The sequence below is a fragment of the Cnephaeus nilssonii genome, assembly GCF_951640355.1.
Source record: "Cnephaeus nilssonii genome assembly, chromosome: 2".
NCBI classification, from domain to species: Eukaryota; Metazoa; Chordata; class Mammalia; order Chiroptera; family Vespertilionidae; genus Cnephaeus; species Cnephaeus nilssonii.
In genome coordinates this window covers 89,731,726-89,757,845 of record NC_137073.1, presented here as the reverse complement: position 1 = coordinate 89,757,845, position 26,120 = coordinate 89,731,726, and the positions used below count along the sequence as shown (strand labels likewise).

Sequence of the window (26,120 nt, the reverse complement as noted above, 5' to 3'; positions counted from 1 at the left end):
TTCACAATAAGTAAAATATCAATTATCTAAAAATAACCTTAACAGAAATGCATAAAATTTATAGGAAGAATGTTACATGGCCCTATTGATATAAAGATATTGATGTTGTGAAATGCTAATGTAGGTGGGAAGTTTTCAGGGCTAAAAATGTTATTGTCTGAATTTCTAGAGTGAAGAAATGTCAATAAAGACCAACAAAAACGATGGGAGTTTTAACAGTCATTTTATTAATCTCCTTAATTAGTAAAATTAAAAGAAAGACTGAAGATGATTTCCTAAGCTGTAAGGAAATGAAGGGCAGAGCGACAAGATAGAACAGGATTTGTTTCCATGTTAGTCATCCATCCAGTGTGTGCCGGGAAAGTAGAAATTCTGCATCAGATCTTGAGTTAAGCCAACCTTCTGCACACGTGGACCATTCCAATCAAATGGCAGCACTTAGAAGGAAACCTCACAGGGAGCTTCTCTGGCTCTGGACACATCTTCTGCCCAGGTGCGCCTTCCAAAACACAGGGGCCCGAATCCATCAAGACTGGCTCAGCTGTTTGAGTTCTCCTGAGTTACCAAATATTTATTGCTTTATGGTTTCAAGTAATTATTTGGTCTGAAAAGGAGCCAAAGTTCATTTAATAATAAAATTTCCCCGCAAAAACATTCTGTTTTTAGTGAAAATGAAGCACAGCCGCATCAGGAAGATTTCTGTGTAATTCTAAACCCCAAAAGCCCACGGAGAACAGAGTTTCTACATGAAAACTCATGAGGGAGGGAGGCCCTACTTGGTAGGTGAGCCAGGAGAAGGGTGGGGGAGCTGATGGGGATTTAGGGGTCTGGAGAGATGGGGGCAGCAGTGAGTAAGCTGACAGGACACCACTTCAGGTGTGTCTGGAGGACTCCTGAACCTAGCACTGTCAGCAGATCAGAAGTGAACAGTCTCTCCTTTTCCATTTCTCTTTTGGTTTTCACCTCTGCAAATGTGGCAGCAACTGAGGCAACACTGCCCAAGGGACAAGGGAGGGGACCTTTACCACGAGTTCATTAGATTTTCACAGAGAGTGAACAGCTTTCCAGTTGGAGATTTCTTTTAAACACCTGGCCCAGGAGTATATTTAAAAAATATATACATATATTTTATTGATTTCAGAGAGTAAGGGAGAGAGAGAGAAGAAACATCAATGATGAGAGAAAATCATTGATAGGCTGCCTCTTGCACGCCCCACACTGGGGATCGAGCTCCTAACCCAGTATATACCCTGACTGGGAACTGAACTGTAACCTCCTGGTTCATAGGTCTATGCTCAACCACTGAGCCATGCCGGCTGGCAAGTAGTGCATTTTTTTTTTTTTTTACTGCCATTTATATTCGTGAACCTTCAAATGCATCTTAAGCAAGAAATTCTGCTTCAAGGTATCATTTTGCAATGTTGAGATGTACTTTTAAAAAAGTGCCTTCAAAATTTCTAGTTCTAGCCCTGGCCAGTGTGGCTCAGTTGGTTGAGTGTGGCTCCATGCATCAAAAGATCACTGGTTTGATTTCATCAGGGCACATGCCCTGGTTGTGGGCTCGATCCCAGGTCAGGGTATGTGTAGAAGGCAGGTGATCAGTTTCTCTTACATCAATGTTTTTCTATCTCCCTCTCAAAAAAAATAAAAATAAAAATAAAAAAATTTCTAGATCTATTTGGAACTTAGAAAAAAAAGAAAGAAAAAGCATCTCAGACCAGGGAATAATGGTTTACGGCGAGTGACCCGAGACTGGGATGTGCAGGAGGTGCGACTGCCCTGCTGCACCTGCCTACTCCCACCCTCACACCTCCAGAAAGTCCCTTTGTGGGGGACAGAGAAGCTTGCTCCTTATAAATATCCCAGCATCCTGCCCTGCCAGCGCAGTCACCTCGTGGGCCAGGCTGGAGCAGCGGCAGGTGCCTTTTGTCCAGGCCTCAGCTGGGCCTCAGACATCTCCTTTCTCCATCCCCAAGTTCTCTGCCTGCACAGCACCCAGTAGGGAGAGGCCGTGCATTTCCCTGAGTCCCTGACTATACTGTGGGTACCCAGTGGGATGAGAGGGACCCAGAAGACAGATCATGCCTCTATGGGGAGAAGGGACAATATTGCCTTTGATCTTGTCAGAACTGTTCTATGGGATTATACAAGGCCTAATGGAAGGTTTTGGTCCATAAAGGTCTTCAAAGACGGTATGTACATTCTGGTCTTGTGCACATTCAGCTAGATGTAACCAAAAGTCCAAAATCAGAGAAATGGTCAGCAGCCATTACCCAGAGCTCCAGAGCCCTACCCTGGTATGCAGTAGAATACTTCAACCTGCATTTCAGTTTGACTGGTAAGTTATTAGGTAGCTTTTTTACTAGGAAAACAATTCCTAGGGCAAATCGTGAAAAAGATGAAGTAGCAGGAAAATGACAGAGAAATAATTCATTTATAGAATCCCTAGAGAAACATTATAAAAAAAAAGCATCAAGTTGAAGATAATTCCACTGACAATGGACTTAAATAAAAAATGGAATTAGAGTTTTCCTGGATTTTGGATAATCTTCAAATTTCTCAAGGTACCACCTACAATTAAAAAAAAAGGACATTAAAAAAGGAAATAATTTTGTCACTTAAACATGTAATACATGCTAGCAAAAGGAACAATATTTTTTTATCACCAAGGCATACAGTTTTTAATAGTAATAAAAATGTTGGCATTGCAGATACATAGGTTGATTTTATCTATATCATGAATAATTAGATATATGTGATTATAAAGTATGATTCACAAGAAGTGACTCATATAACCCACCCTTATATTGGCAAGAAAAACTACTGATTTGTGATAAAGATGCTGATTAGCATACGGAGGATACATCTTTCCAGACCTAGGAAGCGTGCAGACTGGGGGAGAGGAGAGGAACCCAGTAGGTATATTTAATTATTTTCTGGTGACTGGTAGTTTTTTCCAATCCCCAGGAGAGAACTACTGCTTCATACCCAGAGTCTGTGGAATGGGCACCCAAGCTGGCAACTCTGAAACAGACCTGGGAAAATACAACATGGGCTCATTCATCACTGGGCCCTGCATTCAGAACAAACAGGTCTTTTCCATTCTGATATAAATTATATCAACAAAGGCACATTCATTCATTTTGGGTTAACAGCTAGTTGAGAAGGATGGAAACTAAGTAGACAGAATAAAAATTTAAAATAATTTGACACGATGAAGAAATAGAAAAATGGAGTTCCCATGAGCTCAGAAGAATGCTAAACAGATTAAAACTCATGATGGAAAACAATTAGTTATTTGTTAACATGACAGCAATATATGACAACAGCAAACAAAGTGAGTGAGTGAAGAAGTCCTATGGAATTTAGATTTTGGTGAGGTTTAGCACTGTAACCCACAAATAGAGAATTATGGGAGAATACCATGTTTACTTTCAGATGCTGTTCTGTATACCCAAAAGGACATGTAATGAGCAAAGTCCCGAGGAGCTGGGCAGTGGACCTGTGGATCAAGTGTAGCAACAACAGCCTTTTCCAGCTCAGTGATGTGCTGCAGACAAGAGTGCTTATGGCAGATATGGCCACAGACAACAGCAGTGCAAAGTGTGCACAAGTACATTATACATATATTTACTCATTAATCACTGACATTTTTTATAGACCTATGCAACTGTCTGAATGTGTATCCTCCAAAATTCGTATGTTAAAAACCTAAGGTGATGGTATTAGGAGATGAAGCTTTTGGGAAGTGAGGCTGGAGCCACATGGTGGGATTAGTGTCCTAATAAAAGGGGCCCCCCAAAAGCTCCTTGCTCCTTCTGCCATGTGAGGACACAGCGAGAAGGTACTGTCTGCAACCCAGAAGAGGGCCTTTGCCAGAACCTGACCATGCTGGCACCCTGATTTCAGACTTTCAGCCTCTAGAATTGTGAGAAAGAAATGTTTGTTATTTATAAGGCACCCTGTTTACGGTGTTTTGTTATAGCAGCCTGAACAGACTAAGACAGCCTGCTTGGGACTTAAAACATGAACCATGGACAAGCTTCTAAGAGCTTCCCCATAAATCAACAGCGTTGGACACTGTGTTAGGAGAGGCAGGAGGTGAAACTGTCCATTGAAGAGGGACACACTAGCCTAAAAAGAACAAGAATGGAAGCAAAGGACAGCCTAAAATAGAAAAAGCAGGCCAGCACGCCCACACACCTGCAGGATGTTAGAGGGCCGTGACAGCCCTGCTGTGAAGTGCTATGCAGCAGGCTGGATTCTACCCGCTGTCACAAAGAACCTTTATCAGAGCAGAATTTTCTCACCCAACAAGAAATATGTTAAATGAACGTCATAGAAACCATTTCATAGGAATAAAATACAACTTGTTAAATGATTAGAGGAAAATTTTCTCAATCACTAAGATCACAAATCCACCTCAAAAAATTATATTTGAAGATTGATATTAAGGGTATATGCATAAATATTTTTAAAAGGGGAATAAGCAGCATGACTTCTATTATTTTTTTCACTCATATTTCTATCTCTAGAATCAAAAAGCTCTCACTCATGTAAACGGACCAGGGTTGGATGCCAATTTTTTGTCTTGATTTTGTGATTATGGGACCTGAACTAATGCGCCCTTGCCTTCTGGTTGAAAGTGAAATGACCCCCCGGCTGAGGACTAGCCACTTCATCTAATTCAGGTTATGCTAAATCTGAGGTAATTCTTCAAAGCTGTTACTTTTTCTGGCTCACAAACAGTTTCGTTTTCCTACATTTCTCTTGTGGAAGTCTTTCTCTAGTAGAGACAGGTCAGTGACAGCTGAACAAACACTTTGCAAGCACTCTCAAGTCCTGCTCTTTGTATTCGAGTCTGATGAATGGGGCTGTGAGACCAAGGCAGCATTTCATAAACATATTTGTAATCATCACACTATCAATCAGTATCTTAAAGACACACTGAATTTACACTGAATTCACTTTTTAAGTGACATTAAACTTAACAAATGGGTAAGTATGTTCTCAACAGAGCCCCTCCTCAAAGGCTATCCTCCTCCCTGGGGCTCCAAGCTGCAGCTTTGAGACATGACAAGTTTACATATGTACTCACTCTATCACCTCACAGCTGCAAAAGCGTGGGCAGCTTGCACTCTGGTCCACTGCGTAAGCACGATTGCCCAAGGCAGATGGGAAGGAAGTCATGTGAAAACAAGTCTCCTTAAAATTCCTTGAAATGTTGCCCTCAAACCAGAATATCTGTTAGCACTTGGCACAGCTGACCCAATGTGTCGGACCTAGCACTTAATGATCAAGATAATCATTTATGAATTAAATACTTCTGTTACAGACAGAAATTTGTTGTAACAAAATGCTGCTTTGAGGACTACTCCAGCCATGAAGACAGAAGAGAAGCAGTCCAGAGATGGAAGACGCTGACGTGGCCCTCCCATACTAGCAGTTAGCAGCTGTACATCACTGCAGGTTGCCCAGGACCAAACCAGAGAGAATCGGACATGCATTACCACCATTTGTCTACCATCCAGAACTGAAATGTCAGTGCTGACATGTACACATAAGAAACTGGTGGACATTGAAATTGGGTCTCAAAAAACTGTTGGCCCAGAAAGAAACTCACTACAGACTGATTCATTTGCCTGTCAGCATAACCATTATTGCTTATCTCATTTTCGGTTCTTATAAGTGTATTTCTAATAGCACATGATCTCACTCATCTAGGGGAAATAATGAACAACATGGACTGATGAACAAGAACAGACCCAGAAACAAGGAGGCATGGATCAGACTGTCGGGCCTCAGAGGGAGGATAGGGCAGGGTGGGGGTAAAGGGGAGAGATCAACCAAGGGACTTGTGTGCAAGCATATGAGCCTAACCAGCGGTTAAGGACAACAGGGGGGTGGGAGCATGTGTGGGGAGGGGTGTGGGATGGGAATGGGGGAATGAGGACAAATATGTGATACCTTAATCAATAAAGAAATTTAAAAAAACCCAAAAAACAAAATGCTGCTTTGATGCAGCACTAGCCCTGTGGACTGTTTTCTTTTGAAATCAGTTTATCTCATGGGCTAATTAGTTGGGTTCACTGGATTACTAGGAGAAAAAAAAAAGAACAGCTTTCATTTTGTACTCAGTTTGTAAAGCCAACATTTGTAAACATACTTCCACTAAACTGAATTGATTCATTGTTCAGCAATTAAAATTGGTTTACACCAACATTAATTTAAACATCAAACAAATGGCAAAGAGCCCTTTCAATTCATGAATCTTTGTGCAAAGGATACCTCAGAAAATGAAATTATGTATTTTCTATTTCTGTATGTTACATATTCCAATACTGAGAGGGATTTTCCTATTTCATTTTCATTTGAGGAGTGAGCCTGACAATTGGCCTGGCATGCTCTTGTTCAATCCTCCCCTGATCCAGTTTCTTAAAATATCAGCATAATCTTACTTGTTTTTATTATTAGAAACCAGCCAATATTCGCTTCTTAAAACCTAATATAACAAATATCTGGGAGCAGCATCTTCCCCCAGAGGTGATGGCAACCAGGAGAAGGTAGTTAAAAAGGAAGAGGAGGTGAAGGTGGAGGTGGAGGCAGGGAGAGCACAGATTCCCAGAAACACAGGACCTCAAGTTGGGCTGAGATTAGTTGGCTGTTGTCATCGTTATTGATGCATGAAATTTAGCTGTTTAATTCATTTTCTAGGACTTTGTAATGTATATTTAGTCTAAAGTACTGACATATTATTTCAGTCAAGCCTGTTTAGAGTATGAATCCTTCTGGTTCTGAAGGAAGCATTTGAATGTGATGTGTGTGTGTTGGCGGGGTCGGGGGGGGGAGGGAGGGCACGGAGCCCATAGTCCATCAGGAACCTAGGTGTGAACGGGCTCTGTGGGGGAGGATGCTGGGCCTTCCCTCCAGCTGCAGGCCTTCTGTGCTCCCATTACTGCACAATCAGCATTCCTCCTTGTAATCAGCGTGTTCTAGGTCAGATCCCAAATGCCCTGCTTGACATTTAACTTGACCATCAAGTCCAGAGTCCAGCAGTGTAAATTCAGAGCCTCAGAACAGGGTGGACAAAATGATAATGCTGATGTGTATCCAATGATTCCTTATAGCTGGGTTAGTCTTCAGATATTCGCATGATTTTGTGCTTTTTAGACACAGCATGGTATAAACTGGGATTTGGCAATTCAAATTAATATTAACATTTCAAAAATCTAACCTAAAAACTGGTATAGTAAGGTCAGAGAACAAATTAAAAATGTTTGTAAACTTACTGATGATGCTGTTGTGCTCTGGTGAATAAAACACAAAAGGTGAACAGAGCGAAAGCCCCGCCTTGAACAGACCAGGTGGCCAGGCCATATCCACACCACTCAACCACTTCTCCAAAGTAGTTGGCTGCACTTACGTATTCAAATAAGCCTCCTAGAAGAAAGCACAGACCCAGTGGTGTATTGACTACAAAGTGATGTCTCAGGAAAGATTGACTTAAGAGATAACGGTAAATACTACTTTGGAGAACATAAATTCAACTATGAGAAAATATAACTTTTACAGAATTTTAATCAATGAAACACTTCCAACATTACTAGTTTTACTATTTCATATCACAAATTCAAGTAGTAACTATCTACTTGTATCAATACCTATCTTTTTAGCTGAGGAAAAAATGCTATAGTTTTCATATACTTTAATATATATCACTTCCTTAATTAATGGATCAAACTGACAAAACCTGAGCAAGGACAGAGAATACAGAACAACAATTAATGAACCAGCTTAATAAAATGGATCTGTATAGAACTCTAGACTAAAAATTGAAGAAAATATTAATTTTCAAGGACAGATTCATTCATTCATTCACTCACTCACTCAGTCACTGGTTTAATCACTCATCAAAACTTTACTGATTCATCAAGTCTACATTATGGCCAGACCCTGGTCTAGACACTTAAAGCAAACTGTGGATAAGATCCCCACCCCCCACATCTGGAACGTTAAACTTCAGTGTACTAAACAAGGAAAGCACAGAGTCTGGCAGAGGGTGTGGAGTTCTGTGGGGAGCAGAGCAGGGTAAGAGGGCTCAGAAGTCGAGTTGGGGGAAGAAGGAGGTCATGGTAACAGACAGTGGCTGGGAACAGGCCTCCCTGGGTAGGTGAATTTTGATCCCAGACTTTCTGGGAGGGTTGGGCTGCAGTTATTGGGGTGGAAGCCCTCTAGGCAGGAGAAGCAAAGGCCCTGAGGCCAGAGCTGTACACTCTACAGGGCCCCAGTTTAAGTAATTTGATATTTGTAAGATTTTTTGGTCATTTGTTCCTTATGTCGCTATTCTCCTTGTATGGTTTCCAGGTATGTAAGTGTGCTTTCCAGCTCCATTGAAGTTTTAGTCTTACCTACTTGATTTCTGTTTTAAAAGCTCTATTGATTTATAACTTATATTTGCTAGTCCTTTTTATAGTATATATATATATTTTTTACTCATAACTTCAATCCCTTTTTATTTTTTTAAACATTTAAGTATTCAGTATATAATCTGTTTCTATTAACTCTAAGATCTGAAGTCTCTCACGTTTAATCATGCCAGATTTCTTCATTGGCTCTGCAACCTTGGAGTATGCTCTGTGGTCTGTGGGGCTCTCTGAGGCCTGAGCTGACGGCAGGACCCTTCTGTGTGCCCTGGCCCATGTATAAGGGCACCACCCACCAGGACGACATGGATCCTAATTCATGGCTTGAGGTTTTTCAGACCCTCCAAGTGGCACTAATTTGGGCTGCAAAGCAGCATGAGGGCAGCAATGACCACAGATTCTGATGTGTGTACTTTGGACATTAGGACTCACTTAGATTTTGCCCTCTGATGATGACTTCCTTCCCTGACACCACATTCATACATTTAAAATGACTTTTAAAAAATTTCATCCAGTGAAAGCAAAGCATGGAGAAAAGAAGTACAAAGCCAATTTAAGGAGAATATGGACTAAGATAATTTGATATATTTAAATTGTACCAGGAAGTAACTGAAAATAAGATGAAAAAGGGTAGATAGGTTTTTATTGGTGTTAAGCATCTAGTGGTTTTGGTTGACTTTTTCTTATTAATTTAATTAACCCTTTATATATTATGAGCAATAATAATAGCTCTCAGTTAACCCAAGAAAGTACATTTTATTATCTCCATTTCATAGGTGAAGAAACTTGAGCTCCCCCCACCCCACTTCCGCCGCAAATGTCACCCAACATTTTTAATTGTTTTCAGAGGGAGGGTCAGTCAAGGTATCTATTATGTAATATTTTTTAAAATGAAGTATTAGATACCCTTTGTAAACCATAAATTCTTCCTCATATTCTCTCTTTCCAACCAGAGATAACTAGAGTTTCCTTTTTGGTTAATAACCATTCAGTTGGGCAGAATTTATCATTTTAATAAAACAATATTCATAGTGACTGCTATGAATAATAGTGACTCACATTAAAAACTACAGCTAATACATACTACACATTAGTTACTAGATCTGGCAAAATTAGAATAGCAAGGCACCATAGACTAGCAATGCAATTTTAGAATGAATTCTCCACTTTCAGTACATACCCCTTGGGATTTTGTATCCAGTCTCCCCTGGTTGCCTGAGATTCCTCAGGATGTGATCTGAGTGAATGTTTATCAGCATGCCTATCAGCCACAAGACAAAACCTGAAGGAAAAAAACACACAAGTGTGTTACGGTTGATAAACTACAAAATTTATGAACCCAGGCCTGAAAAGACAGTACTGTACTCCTTCAAATTATCATTATTAGTATAACATATAAGCCATAACTAACAGTAAAAATCATAATATTGTCCTTTATTTAGAAAGATAATTACTGTTCTTAGCTCAATAGGGCTTTGTTTTTCTAATAAGATTAATTATCTGATCTAGTAAAAATATTTTGACATGATGGCCACAATCTATGTTTTTAGAATGACTGGGATGATTAGAAGTATTACTTATGGTTATAACAGCTGTGAGGCATGGCTGCCCCCTCCATGCAACAGAGGAGAAGAGTGACATCTCAAGGTGTGCCTCATCGTGATGCACACAGGTCCCCGGAGGGGTGCTGGTTCCGAGGAGCTACTCTCTGGTCCTTCTCGCTTCCTTCTTTATAACCTCATTTGAACATTTTCAGACATATCCATTGCTTCCAACACTGCTGATTTCCTGCTCACTTATCAGTCAGTATTTCTAGGTCTGCTCACCTGCCTCAGCTCCCAACAAAATCTTCCACTGCCACTGCACACATGTGGACACCCCATAGCTTCCAGAATGCTTTCCCTCCCATTCTTAAGTCTTCAGAGGGCTGTCCTCACAGGAGACTTGTTAGCATCACATCAATTAACGCCAAAAAGAAAATGCAAAATGCCAAAATAGTGTTTTATGAAAGAAATAACTTGATTTGATTAAAAAAAAAAAGAGTTAACTTGACTGTTCTGAGATACTTCAAAAATGTGAAAGGCAGATGTTGCTTTATGGTGGCATTCCATTCAATATGAAAAAAAAAATGTATGCTTGAAGTAACATTATGAATTACTCATCACTCATCATGATGGTATTAGTTTTTCACAATTAGAACAGGGACTTTAAAGCACTATGGTTTATGGTAAGGGTCTCAAAATGTCCTTCTGATTTCGCCACTGTAGGCTGCTTTCTTCCAGGCATGTTAAACTTGTGGTCCGCCAATCGCAAGTTTGACATGCTTGTAACAGCTCCTACCAGATTTTGTAATATAAGTCACTTATCGAATTCGTAAATTTATAGCTGATCCACCACATTTTTTTTTTCATTTAGTATGTCACTGCTACGTGATGTGGCCCCCAATTTGAGGTCCCAGAAAGTAGCATGTTCTCAAAATTCCATGCTTACTTTATTCTTCTTCTAAGAGACAAGCTTCCTTTACTGTCTAGATTGGGGTTCATCTAAGCTAAACATTTAATTCCATTTCTGGGGATCTTAAAAAATTTTGTATAAACTCTTTTAGATCAATGACTTTTACTGCTCTGGAATTAATTATTCATGCAATTTCTTGTTAGTCTCCTTACAAAACCAAGCTCTATGAAATAAATATAATGCAAAAAGAGTAACTTAGTTTGTTTCCCTATTGTGTTTTTTTTTTCTTTTCATTTTTGATTCCTTCGCTTCAATTGTAAAGAAGCCAAGAGGTCTGTGTACAATTTATCAGTGTCTTAAATTTTACAACAGCTTCCAAGGCATCTGCAGGTAATGTGGTCTGTCTCCTTTAAATGACAATGATATTCACAGACCAAAATGATTCTTTGTTGTTGTTGTTCATCAAAATTATTCAAATAATGATTCCTGTGAGAATCACAAATAAACATTAAAATCCTTATCTTTTAGATTAAAAACAAAAGCCCTCCCCTTGCTACTTTTGGGAAACCAGAGTGGTGAGCAGGTTTAAACCCTTGCTGTGCTATTTACTCAATTTAGATGGTGGGCCAGCTGCTTAACCCACGGATTCTCCCTTTCTTCTGTGAAAGGACCTAATTTCTACTCTTCTCAGAGTGTTGGGGAAGCATACGGCACATACATGTGCAGCATGTGCAGCTCCTGGCTGATGGCCAGGCCTGTTCTTTCTCCTGCGTTTGATGGTTGGGGCAGAAGAAAATCAGGTTGTCTAATGGCAGGTAAGTCAAGAAGATATTGGGGATAGTGTACAAACAATCTAATTTAGTGTTTCCTGGAGGCATGGATTTGTGGCGTGAGAAAAGGATACTGAAACACTTTTTCATCCATCCTTCTTTTGATAGATGAGGAGGCAGCTCCCTCCTAGTAAGAATTCAGGTATGACCAGGGCACTGCCCTGGGAATAAAATTTTAATTCACAGAAAAAACTATGACTGAGAAATGTAAAAGTACTTTGTCAACAACAAAGTACTTCAAATGTTAGTTTTCTCTATCATTACAAATTTATATAGGGAAAAAGCCAAACAAAAGGTAACTTTATGGAGCTTAGGATAAAGGATTGTGGGGCAGCTTGAAAATTTGAGGTTTAATTTCATATCTCTTAGGGAGGGGTTATAGGGGCACGTTACATCTGAATGTGTTACAATTAACTGTAGGAGGTGCACGGCTATCTTAGATAAGATGAACAATTAGTGCCCAAGTTTCCTCAGTGTTCTGGCTGCTCAAGCTGCTGAACCTTATTGCTATATTTAGGTTTGCCTTAAGAACAGGTATTTGTGCCCTGGCCGGTGTGGGTCAGGAGGTTAGAGCGTCGTCTGATTTGTGCACCAAAAAGTGTCGGGTTCAATTCTGCATCAGGGCACATTCCCAGGTTGTGGGTTTGATTCATGGGAGGCAGCCAATCTTTCACATCAATGTTTCTTTCTCTCCTTTCCTTGCTCAAAAAAGCACAGATATTTGCACTTTCGGTGTCTGAGTGGGCACAGGTGCTGTACATCTGCATCATCTCCCGCTGCTGGGACACTAGGATAGCCTGATTCTGCCCCTAGCACTCCAGCCTCCCCCCACCCCTGCCCCGCCCTTGCCCCTGCCACCCCACCAGCAGCTAGGTCATGAACCATCTCAGACATTTTGCTCTCCCAAGAAGTGTGGGAAGTGTAGGCTTTCTCACTGCAAACAACTGGAACACGAACAATGAAGTGATGACTGGCATGGTGGAGTGCATCATTAAGGTCACTCACCTGTTAGGAATCGGGGGTCAAGGATCCAGTTATCAGTATACACTGCATATTGGCTTAAGTATCTGCTTTGCAAATAGCCATTATATGTACAGAACATGAATGCAATTACACATGAGTACAATGGTGTAGGCTTCCCTCCTCGGATCAGAAATGGGAAAATCAAGGACCTGAGAAAATAAGAAACAGAAACAAATTAAAAAGAACAACAATAAAGTATTTCTGGAATTCTATTTTAAGTGTCTTGTTTTTTTTAAAAAATTTCTTTATTGATTAAGGTATCACATATTTGTACTCATCCCCCCATTCCCATCGCACACCCCTCCCCACGCATGCCCCCACCCCCCTGTTGTCCTTAACCACTGGTTAAGCTCATATGCATGCACACAAGTCCTTTGGTTGATCTCTCCCCTTTACCCCCACCCTCCTCTACCCTCCCTCTGAGGCCCGACAGTCTGATCCATGCCTCCTTGTTTCTGGGTCTGTTCTTGTTCATCAGTCTATGTTGTTCATTATTTCCCCTAGATGAGTGAGATCATGTGCTATTAGAAATACACTTATAAGAACCAAAAATGAGATAAGCAATAATGGTTATGCTGACAGGCAAATGAATCAGTCTGTAGTGAGTTTCTTTCTGGGCCAACAGTTCTTTTGAGACCCAATTTCAATGTCAAACAGTTCCTTATGTGTACATGTCAGCAATGACATTTCAGTTCTGGATGGTGGACAAATAGTGGTAATGCAGGTCCGACCCTCTCTGGTTTGGTCCTGGGCAACCTGCAGTGACGCACAGCTGCTAACTGCTAGTATGGCAAGGCGACGTAAGTGTCTTCCATCTCTGGACTGCTTCTCTTCTGTCTTCATGGCTGGAGTAGTCCTGTCGATTCCTCTCTGTTGCTGGAATCCACATGGTCTCGGAGTTGTTTTCTGAAAATATACAAACATATTCTCGACCAAAAGTTAATAAAGGGATATTTTCTATAAAATTGACTTGGGATCCTATTTCATTTTTTGCCCAAATCATTTTCCTCTGGCTTGTTTTGACACCTAGTGTTTTTTTCATGGGTGTCTTGCTTTTAGCCTTACAATTAATTTTCTAAAGTATTAATTTTCTAGATGTAATTTACTTACAGGGTATTTTTCCTTACATGATATTCTTCTACTATCCCCCCTTTTTTGATTTAAATATTAGGAGGCTTTTGAAAATTTTATAATGCAGTCTTGATAGCTTTTAAATTTTAATTTTTTGCACTATAATATTACTGCTTTAGGTTCATTACATGTTACGCAATTTTATCATGAGATGAACAACCAATAAAAATTTTAGTTAACACTTTAGGAACACCTTTTTGTCCGGTACAATTCATTTTTCTAGAATATTCACTTGTTTCAACTAGCCAATTTAAATTTGCCTGAAAACTTGACTACTATTTTACTGTCAAATTTATTACTCTAACAACAATCTTATTTTACCCTGTAAATATTAGTGGAAAGGATTATTTGCCTTCTTGAGTAGGTCCTGAGCATTCCTGGTGGTAGGCTGGATTTAGATATCATAAACCCACTTCCCCACACCATGGGTACACGACAACTCAAATAATTCTTGTTACAGTGAGAGGGCAGCTGCTGTTGGCCAAGTCTCTGTCTGTTACCCGGGTCCCGATTTGAGCTGGGCATGGGAAGCTAAGCAGCCCTGGGGGCAGGAGACTTCCTTCAGAAGGGGTGAGTGTTCAGGCCCCTGCAAAGTTGGGGGGTGAGGGTCTGTGCCCCACCTCTGTTGACCCCCAGGTTCTCTCCTGATGGCCCCATCTGTGACTGTGCCTGTCTTAGGTTGTTCCTTCCCTGAGGAATCTTACCCGTCTCTGGCTAACCAGCCATCCTCCGGGGCCAAGCAGGGTGATGTGAGGTTCAGTTCTGTCTCCTTGGTACCCTATGCCCACGTGGCCTCCACGCCCAGCACCTGCCTTGGGATCCCCTCACCTGCTGGCGGGGCCCCCGAAGGGTCTTGGGGTTTTAATATCACTTCCTTGTACAACAATTATTCTCAGTAACACATACTGATTTACTCTATCTGTTAAAGGTACAACTTATAGATAAAAAAAATTAACCATCTTTGCCCTAGCTAGTTTGGCTCAGTTGATAGAGTGTTGGCCTGCAGGCCAAAGGGTCCCGGTTTGATTCCTGTCAAGGGCACATGTCCGGGGTTGTGGGCTCGATCCCCAGTGGGGGAGGGGGGGGCATGTAGGAGGCAGCCAATCAATGATTCTCTCTCATCATTCATGTTTCTATCTCTCTTCCCCTCTCCCTTCCTCTCTGAAATCAATAAAAAATATATTTAAAAAAAAGAGAAAAAAAATTAACCATCTTTCAATAATGTACACCATAGTGCGCAAACTCTGGATTCTCATTATAAAGAATGTGAAACTGATACAGAGTTACAGAAAACTGAGGGTTTCAAGAGGCTCTCAAAACCTCCACTATCTGTCAATGCTGGGGCCCCGCCAGCAGGCGAGGGGATCCCAAGGCAGGTGCTGGGCGTGGAGGCCACGGGGGCATAGGGTACCAAGGAGACAGAACTGAACCTCACATCACCCTGCTTGGCCCCGGAGGATGGCTGGTTAGCCAGAGACGGGTAAGATTCCTCAGGGAAGGAACAACCTAAGATAGGCACAGTCACAGATGGGGCCATCAGGAGAGAACCTGGGGGTCAACAGAGGTGGGGCACAGACCCTCACCCCCCAACTTTGCAGGGGCCTGAACACTCACCCCTTCTGAAGGAAGTCTCCTGCCCCCATGGCTGCTTAGCTTCCCATGCCCAGCTCAAATCGGGACCCGGGTAACAGACAGAGACTTGGCCGACAGCAGCTGCCCTCTCACTGCAACAAAAATTGTTTGAGTTGTCGTGTACCCATGGTGTGGGGAAGTGGGTTTTTGATATCTAAATCCAGCCTACCACCAGGAATGCTCAGGGCCTACTCAAGAAGGCAAATAATCCTTTCCACTAATATTTACAGGGTAAAATAAGATTGTTGTTAGAGTAATAAATTTAACAGTAAAATAGTAGTCAAGTTTTCAGGCAAATTTAAATTGGCTAGTTGAAACAAGCAATATTCTAGAAAAATTAATTGTACCGGACAAAAAGGTGTTCCTAAAGTGTTAACTAAAATTTTTATTGGTAGTTCATCTCATGATAAAATTGCGTAACATGTAATGAACCTAAAGCAGTAATATTATAGTGCAAAAAATTAAAATTTAAAAGCTATCAAGACTGCATTATAAAATTTTCAAAAGCCTCCTAATATTTAAATCAAAAAAGGGGGGATAGTAGAAGAATATCATGTAAGGAAAAATACCCTGTAAGTAAGTTACATCTAGAAAATTAATACTTTAGAAAATTAATTGTAAGGCTAAAAGCAAGACACCCATGAAAAAAACACTAGGTGTCAAAACAAGCCAGAGGAAAATGATTTGGGCAAAAAATGAAATAGGATCCCAAGTCAATTTTATAGAAAATACCCCTTTATTAACTTTTGGTCGAGAATATGTTTGTATATTTTCAGAAAACAACTCCGAGACCATGTGGATTCCAGCAACAGAGAGGAATCGACAGGACTACTCCAGCCATGAAGACAGAAGAGAAGCAGTCCAGAGATGGAAGACACTTACGTCGCCTTGCCATACTAGCAGTTAGCAGCTGTGCATCACTGCAGGTTGCCCAGGACCAAACCAGAGAGGGTCGGACCTGCATTACCACCATTTGTCCACCATCCAGAACTGAAATGTCATTGCTGACATGTACACATAAGGAACTGTTTGACATTGAAATTGGGTCTCAAAAGAACTGTTGGGCTGAAACCGGTTTGGCTCAGTGGATAGAGCGTCGGCCTGCGGACTGAAAGGTCCCAGGTTCGATTCCGGTCAAGGGCACGTACATTGGTTGCGGGCACATCCCCAGTGGGAGGTGTGCAGGAGGCAGCTGATCGATGTTTCTCTCTCATTGATGTTTCTGGCTCTCTATCCCTCTCCCTTCCTCTCTGTAAAAAAAAAAAATCAATAAAATATATTTAAAAAAAAAAAAAAGAACTGTTGGCCCAGAAAGAAACTCACTACAGACTGATTCATTTGCCTTTCAGCATAACCATTACTGCTTGTGTCATTTTCGGTTCTTATAAGTGTATTTCTAGTAGCACATGATTTCACTCATCTAGGGGAAATGATAAACAACATAGACTGATGAACAAGAACAGACCCAGAAACAAGGAGGCATGGATCAGACTGTCGGGCCTCAGAGGGAGGGGAGGGGAGGGAGGGGGTAAAGGGGAGAGATCAACCAAAGGACTTGTGTGCATGCATATGAGCCTAACCAGTGGTTAAGGATAACAGGGGGGTGGGGGCATGCGTGGGGAGGGGTGTGGGATGGGAATGGGGGGATGAGTACAAATATGTGATACCTTAATCAATAAAGAAATTTTTAAAAAAAAAACAACACTGAAGGAAAAAAAAACAAACTCCACTATCTGAAAACCCATAGCTCGTCCTAGTCTGAGCATTTTATCATCCATCACCATCACAAACGGCTCTCTCTCATTTACTAAGCACCATCAGCTATAAGGCCTCCCAGCTACCTGCATAGCAGAGACTTTATACACAGTCCACAAAGGATGAGATCAAGACTTGGAGTGGTTAAGTAATCTGTTCCAGATCACAGGGCTAGTGATTGGCCAAACATGTCAATCTGGGTAATTCAAAGATCATGTTTTTCTGTTATACCATGCTGGCTTAGGTGCACACTAAGTTTAAAGAGAAAAAGAATAAGGACAAGAAATTACAAACTTATGAAGAAAAGAGGATGCATGTTTCAAAATTATTGATGAATGAAGTGTTAAAGAAGCAACTCTGAGGAAACATTCTGCAAAGGTGTAGTGTTTCCCTCCAGGATGTCAGAATTATGTATAGGGCGGCTAACATTTGATAGTCCTCCCCATTCAGTTTCAAGTGCAGGGCTGAATTCTGAATGCAGCAAACACTGGGTGGCACCTTGTAAAGGTGAAACCCAAACCTCTCTTGTTTTTCCCTCACACCCCTTTCCTCCTCTGTCACTCATGTCCTGTGCTGCGTAGTAACCTGACTCTAGATTGTCAGCACTACCACCTGTTTTTGTACAGCCTGTGAGCTAAGAATGACTTTTACATTTTTAAGTAGTAGGGAGAAAAATCAAAAGAATATTTTATGACACATGAAAATTACATGAAATTCAAGTTTCAGTGTCCGTAAATAAAGTGGTATTGGAACAGGCCCGGTCACCTGTTTACATACTTTCTGCGGCTGCTCTGCAGTTACACTTGCATACTTGAGTGGCTGTGATAGAGCCTGTATGTAGTGATTTCAACCCTCTGCATGGCTGCTTGGTGCACTGTAAATTACCATGACACAGTGTTTCGAGTGCTATGGGTATCCTTGTTTGACACATTTTAGTATCAGCAATATCCATGTCAAGACAAGTGAACTGTTCATGCTCTGAAGGCACAGTGGAGTGTGGATATCACTAGAGGTGGCAAAGCAATCTTTGTTATGCAATGACATGCCAGTTATGCCAAAAGCATAGAAGTTGGCATTACCAGACTACGCACTCATCAGAGTATCCCCAACTCACAGGAAAGATCAGAAAAACGAAGAAAATTTAAAACAGAATCTCATCACAGAATTTCTTTACAAAAGAAATGAAAATGAGGCCACAACCACAGGAAGTTACCAAGATAGGCAAGCAAGGGAAGCCATACCCCCACGGGGAATTAATCGGCTGCAGTAGCAGCCAAAGGAACATGCCTAGACAATGCAAACTTGCAGCACTAGCCTTTCCGTGAGAGCAGCTGCTTGAGGAGTTGGGACACCAGGAGCAATGCCAATAGTCAATTAAAAAACAAGGCTGGGCGGAATGGGGTGTGGGGGGTGTGGGAAGAGATTGGACAAAAATCTTACATCTATGAAAGAGGACAGTGGGGGGGGGGGAGGACACCTGGGGTGGGTGGGGAACCGGATAGAGGGGAGCTATGGGGGGAAAAAAGAGGCACATCCGTAATAATCTGAATAAAGATTAAAAAAACAAAAAACAAAAACAAGGCACAAGATGGAGTGAGCAGTGTTCCTCGGCTCTTGTTGGGTCCATGGATGTCACTGATACTGCTCAGTTGTTAATTTAAGGAGTCAATGCCAAGGTTGACCTGACTGAGGAACGAGGCTCTTAAAATAGTCTGCGTGGAACAACTGGAAACAAGAGTATTTCCAAAGAAGTTGAGAAAACACGAATTCTATACAACCCAAAGTGGAATCTACTGTTACAGCTAATAGTAAAAATGTGTGGAACAGAAAAATGGACCCATTACAAATTTACAAAACTTGTGAAGATGTACATGTTTAATGCTACTCCCTGTATCATCAGGTACTTTCCAGAACAATCTATGTCATGTGATTGAACCAATAGGGTCAACAGAGAATTTTACATTCTCTCCAGGGCTTATACAGAAAAATTGCCCTCACTCATTGAGTTTTGAAGGGCTTTGGAAATTAGCTTTTGCTGCAAATCTGATAATGTTTCTTAGTGAATTCAACCCTACACTATAAGACAAAACATCACTTAAGTGCAAAACTTACACTGTGGTTAAGTCATTTCAATGATAATTGACATGGTTTGAATGGCAAGTCATGTCAAACTGCTTTATATACTTTTTATGCTGTTAAAGTTAAAAGAAGAGGTGATGTCTCCATTCTTACAGAAATTTGCAGTGGATATAATTTCTAGAATCAAAGTAGTTTTTGAACCTTGATTTCTATATTTCAAAAATCATTTAACTGTGTAATTGAGGAGTTGTCACCTAATATTCAATTGGAAGATACTAATCTACAAAGTAATGACACACTAAAAGGCAAATATTGAGAAAATCTAAAAGAATTTGATAAATGGCTCTCAAGGAATGAACATGCTCAATTAAAATAACTAACTCATGGACTGATATCAATATTTGGCAATGCCTGTGTGGAAAGACAGTCTCTAAGATAAAATTTCTCTGCAGATTAGCACTAAGAGGTGAACACTTATAACAGACTTTGGGAATAGGAAATACTAACACTGAAGCCCAAAGATATGAAATGTCATCCCCCACCAAAGGAATAATTCCATCCTTCTCATTACAGCTGCATGACAAAAATTGCACTGAGATATTGTTGTATTTTAAATTGTGTCAATAAAATTTTTGTGAACATTTGTTTTCTCCTCTGTTATAAATACCTACACAATATCCCCTATTTTGTCTGCTGGCCCACAAAGTTTCAATATGCACTATTTAGCCCTTTTCTAAAAAAAGTTGCCAATCCTTGCAGACCAATAGTTTTATTGCTAGCTTTATCCAATGGCCAGATAAGTTTCTATTGAAAGAGTACAAAAAACGTTTTACATAAATGTTAAAGGCAAGCTTTAAAATTAAATACCCATTGCATTTTGAAGTTATTTTCTACATGTTCTTACAAGCTAATATCTTTTTAAAGTATGATCGTTGTTAAGACACTGTGTAATATGAAGCGAGAATTCTCGTGATCTGTCTGCAATGTGTTAAAACAGTTATAGTCTGGAGCCATCACTTATACTTCCTTAGAAAAATGTTCTTGCTCAAGACCCTGCACTTGGCTTTCAGGCTGATGTTGCAGTCTGGGGCATTTGTGCTCGAGGTGGAGACCAGGCATCTATGTCCTCAGTTACGCAGTTACACTGACTTCTGCCCCAGCATGTACCCTGGGAAAGATATTCATGAAGGAGCTTGGTAGAAGAATTACTTCTCTTTGGTCTCATGTGAATGTCAGAAAAGTGGCCATGGCCCGAAATGGCCTTAAAAAAAATGACACAGGTCTATTCTATTGCTCTCTTAATTTCTGCCCTTGAAGAGGACAGCAGTGACCCCTATGCCACAGCAAATGTCAGGAGGAGAAAAGGCAGGCTCGGACAATGATGCCTATGCCTTCAGAACTCCAGGAGGGAGAGAAGGTCCTCCTCTCCATCCTGTCCTTCCCCAAGCCTGAGCATCCTCAGGTGGACCAAGCACTCCTGGCTCTGAAGACACAAGAGCCCAGTCTTCAGTAGCCAGACGTCTAGATGCAGCACGCCTTCCAGAAGGGAACACTCTGCTTCCTCTTAGCAGTTTTCAGACTTTCTCCTTTTATGTTATTCCCTTTAGTTTTACTTTTCTTTGGAAATCCATGCAGCTGTTGTCAGAAAGGTTTTCCTTTGACTTAGACCAATTAGGAGCCAGAATGTGGGTGGAGAGAGTGGCTTCCAGGCATGGCTTTTATCTGACCTTTCATCTAGTTAGATAGCAGTTCAAGGATCCAAGTGGCTCCAGGGCAGTTTCTCACAATGAAGGGTCATTTAGGGACCGGGAGTCAGGCTCAGAGAGTAAAAAAGGCAGCACACCTGCTAGACTGACATACTTAGCACCTGTCAAGACCCAGGGTCCAGGGTCCAGAGTGTCTGTTATAGCAGGTCTGGGTCTTCAAAAGCCTTTTCTCACAGGTTGTCTTCATCTAGGAACTGCAGGAAATGAGCATTCCTCCTCTTTGAGAAAAGGAATTAAGTCAGACTGAAGTTGAAAATCCTTTACAATGGAAATTATCTTTAAGACTAACTATGAAGTACTTGGACTTAAAGGTAGCTTATTTAGGTAATGTGTTATATAAATCCATTTTCTGTTGATAATGAGCTGAAGGCTACACAATAGCCAGGTTCCATGGAGCTACAAAGCATTTCAATTTTCTCACTCATCAGGCTGGCTGTGGACAGAAATCAGCATTTGTTCTCCATCATGTTATAATTTTTCCATTTTACTTTCTGATCCATGTAAGCAGACTCCTTTTCACCAAGTTGTTTTAATTATGTGTGGAAATTTGCACATTTTTGTGTCTGCAAGGCAACGGGGAATATGGGACACATCTGATGATGGGGATCTGCTGAGCACAGACCTAGGGTGGCTGTCAGGAAGAAGAGGCCTTGTGGGTATTTGAAAGTCTGCAATCTGGGGGCCATTCAATATTCTCCCTCTGTGGATCCCAACCTGTCATAGTAAAGATAGTGACACCACATGCTTGAGTGGGACTTCCTTGTCATGGACAAAATGTTCCCACAGATGACCTTTGCCACCTATCAGGAAAGAGATCAGGGCCCTAGCACATTCCTTCCCACAGCTGTTCCCTCTTCCCATTCAAGACTTTCCTTCCCTCCCTGGCTCTTGGGCCAAAAAGATCTCCCAGATTCTCTACAATCTGTCTTCCATTCCTTAAGGGCCTATCTTGTCTCTATATCCCCAATAATGTGTGCAGTGCTGGATACAGAGCTTAATCCTCAGCAAATGTTTGCCGGATGAAGAAAGATGTCCAAGTTTCCCCTCTCCTGTAAGCAAATACTCTTTCCCATTGACCTTAGGGAGCCCCTCCATCTGGCTTCAGTCCTCCCCACCCCCTCGAGAGGCTAAAACTCACCTAGGACAGGGCCTAGCCTCCCTCCTCAGAGTTCACACTGGGCCCCCGCAGACATCTGCCAAGCTCTGTAAGTTGCCACCACTTGGGCCTGGTCAGTCTCTCTCTGGAGCACATCCCGATTAATGCTTCTCTTGCCATTAGCCAGACTCTGGCTTCATTCATACAATCTCCTCTCTTATTCAGGCCAATATCACCAATTGCATTGCTCTGTACAAACGAGGGACTCCATTAAGTGTTTCCCAGCTCAGCTGCATGCCTTGTAACAAGTGCTAAATGCAGCTGGTGCTTCTATTCTCTTCCAAATGCTCACCAGCATAGGTCAGATGACTGTTTAATAAATTAGTTGCTAGGGTAGAATGGAAAATGTTTATCTTTTCTATTTGGAAAAATTCAATGTCCTGAAACCACACAGGCTATGTGTAAAGTGAGATGTGCAACTTAAAAAAATAAAAAATAGCCCAGTGGGTTACATGAAATCCGTTGGTCATAGATTAGGGAGGTGGGTGGATTAGGGAAGGGGATTTCAAAACTATACCTGACTAGGCAAATCCTCAGGGGCAGAGTTTCTAAAGCTACTAGTCTAGGCACCAGAGGTTGCAGTCCCAGCAATCTCTAGTCTAGTCCAACGGCCTTGTATAAAATTCTAGAAATGACGTCGGCCTTTTGGGAAGCTGCATTCATTACTTCACTAGTGTGGGCATAGAATGGATTAAACATCATAACTTAAGTTCAAAAGCTTAGCCAGGCTTTCAAACAAAGCTCTGTAAAGTGCTCTCTTCTTTTCCAATGCCATGTCTTCAAAAATTTTTTATTGGCACTCAAAGCTGGCAGCAGCATGCATGAAAGACACTCAAGAGTATAGGCATGAATCTGCCCACTTGCATGACAACCTAAAATGGTATTTTTTATCATGTATTCAGCATTCAGATTTGCCAACGCTATGAAAGCATTTTATGGAGCTGCCTTTGTTTAATGCCAATCCCACAGGCTGGCATCATCACTGTGTCTGTTTCATAGATGGGGAAACCCACTGGAAAGCAATTTAGTAATTCATCTCGGGTCCCAAGTGATGGGAATTAGATAACACGTGGCAAACTGACTCCAGAGACTGCTTTTAGCCACTAGAGAAACAGACATATGGACAAACATAGGTCTGGTATATGTATGGCAAAATGTATATAGACACAAGAGTTCTACTGGTATTCAAATTGCATCCACAAATTTGGTAATGTTCAACCACATTATCAAAAAATCCAGCAGTCTGACAAAACTTTAATGAAATACTCTTGGAGTGTTAGGGTACAGGACTCAGGCTTTGTTGAATATGAACTCTGCCTACTTAAAGTGCCTGCATAAGCCGAAACCGGTTTGGCTCAGTGGATAGAGCGTCAGCCTGCGAACTGAAAGGTTCCAGGTTTGATTCCGGTCAAGGGCATGTACCTTGGTTGCGGGCACATCCCCAGTAGGTGTGCAAGAGGCAGCTGATCAATGTTTCTCTCTCATCGATGTTTCTCTCTATCCCTCTCTCTTCCTCTCTGTAAAAAATCAATAAAATATATTAAAGTGCCTGCATAAAAGCAGATGACAACACACTGCACCAGGCAGGACTCCTGTGTCCTAATAACCACACAGAAGTTCCTAGATAGACACACACAGAGATACAAGCATGCTTACTTCTTCCTACCTCTATGCAGTGGGTGTTGTAAGGTGGGACCCCCAAATCAGAGAGCTTCAATAACCTGCCCACATTCACAGAATAAGTGAGCCCAGCTTTCTTGATGTAGAAAATATTATTTTTAACTGTGCAGCCTTCTGAAGTCTGAATCAAAAATTTTACATTTTGATTTCCAGCTTTTGTTCAGCCTTTTGGTTTAGCTGTGTAAAAGCCAAAGCCTAAGACCTGGAGAGCCCAGCTTATCAGAAGAACCTGAAGATCTCAGACACAGCCACTAAAATTCACAAAAACCAAGAGTTGGAAGTCCTCTATCTGTGTCTAAAGTCATTGCTTGGAAAGCTACTCCCCCAATCCTTGGTCCTGTGCATAATGTGGAGGTGAAAGTCTCAGAAGTGACCAATTTCTGGCCCCGAGTACTATACAGGGGGATTTACAAAGTCCTTCCAGGAAAGCAGCTTTCCAGGCAATCACCTACCCAGGAGAAAACAGCCCCACTGACAAGGATACCAAATGGAAAAGGCAGCAAAGGAGCCAGAAACGTTGCTGGGGAGCGGAGGTAGGGGTGGGGTGGGGGGTGTTACCTTTGGCCAGACGCTCTGGTCTTCAATAAAGCCCAGGATTATTATATAGCTAACACTTTCTAGGTTGAAATTTTACAAACAAGTGTTAATGTAAGAAACATTCAAACCTGTAAAGAATTTTTGTGAGTTTATTTGAGCCAAACGGATTGTGATAATGTTCCAGAGAAATGGCAGTTTTTCACCTTGCTTTATACATTACAATCAAAGGAGGAGATGTAAGTGGGTTACATGAAATCCATTGGTCATAGATTAGGGAGGCGGGTGAAAGGGGATTGGACATAGACACATGCTTCTTTTACACAGGTGGGTTACAGGATAGTTAAGTCAATAATTAACTTGATAACAACAATGAGGAAATTTGTGGTCTTTGTCCTGGTGCATTAGTTGTGCCCTGAAGGGTCTCGAAAAAGGGAAGTTACCTGGACACTCCAAAGGTATGTTATGATACAAAAAGACAATAAGCTAGTCAAGATTAAAGCTGATCTTTGTTAGGGAAGATACCAGTCTAGGACTGCTTTTAGTTCAAGTTTTAATTTCAGACCATCCTTTGTGGTTACTTTAGGCCTCTGAGTTTGCAAGACCTCCCCTCCACATAGGCCTTCCCGGAGCTAGTCAGGTTGGCATGTGGCCCCTTTTCATCCACACAAAGTCTCTTCTATCTCCCCCCACCCCACCCCGCCACCTTTAAAGTCCTCTAGAATGTTTCACCCACTTTTCCAGACTAATATTTCTAAGCTGACTCCCTGTGGCAGGGTACAGAAGTGGGGCCTAGAGGTGTAGGGAGAGGACACCAGGCACTGGGGAGTGGGGGTCCCTCAGGGAGAGGATGCCTGGGGGCTGGTGGGAGCGCAGTGTGTTGGCGCCAAGGACAACGGGGGAGGAGAGAGAGGTAAGAATGGAGGGGACTGTCGCTGAGGGAGCCTGGGGCACACACAAGGAAAGAGCAGCAAACTGGGGGGAGGGGGAGTGTGTGGGTAGGTGGGTAGAAATAGGAGGAGGGAGCCGGCTGGGGGGCGTGGGGAGCGGGAGCCTGGCCCGGGACAGGGGGGGAAGGAGGGCCAGGGGCACAGGAAAAAAGGAGAGCCGGGCGCAAGCAGAGGGAACCGGGTCGGGGGCGCAGAGAAGGGCGCGGGACCGCCGGCCGTTACCGTTGTATGTAGTGGACGAAGAACATGGCCAGGAGGACGCGGTTGGGCGAGTGGCGGAGGCGCTCGGCAGCCGTGCCGACGCACACGAAGAACGGCACGGCCAACGAGGGCAGCTCCTGCACTACCCAGGCGGTAGGTGCCGCCAGCCGCCAGGCCGAGCGCTGCGACGCGTAGCGTCCATAGGGCGAGCCCACCAGCGTGAGCAGCACGAAGGCCAGGAAGCCTAGGGCGCACTCAAGGTAGGCGAGCGCGTCGAGCAGGAACCGCTCCGCCAGCTCCATCACGGAGGACGGCAGGCTCGCTCCATCGCTGGGCGACCGTGGCGGGCCACATATAGGCGGTGACAGGGCGGTGAGTGGTTGGGAGGCGCGGTTACCTGAGGCTGGGGTGGCCCGCCGGCGCCCGAGGCGCAAGCCGCTCTTCCCGGGCAGGTTTGAGGCGGCGGGGTGCGCCGCTAGGGCCAATCCGACCAGTCACCCGCGCGC

At 42.3% G+C, this 26,120-nt stretch overlaps 1 protein-coding gene across 1 annotated transcript; it reads right to left on the bottom strand.

Moving 5' to 3' along the window:
• Window positions 1–223: 223 nt before the first annotated feature.
• SRD5A1 (steroid 5 alpha-reductase 1) lies at window positions 224–26,120 on the bottom strand. The gene is made up of 5 exons (XM_079799360.1): window positions 25,636–26,120; window positions 12,713–12,879; window positions 9,604–9,705; window positions 7,290–7,440; window positions 224–2,571 (listed from the first exon to the last, which is right to left on the bottom strand). The coding sequence occupies exons 1-5, from the start codon at window positions 25,914–25,916 to the stop codon at window positions 2,505–2,507; spliced, it is 768 nt and encodes a 255-aa protein (XP_079655486.1). The 5' UTR covers window positions 25,917–26,120; the 3' UTR covers window positions 224–2,504.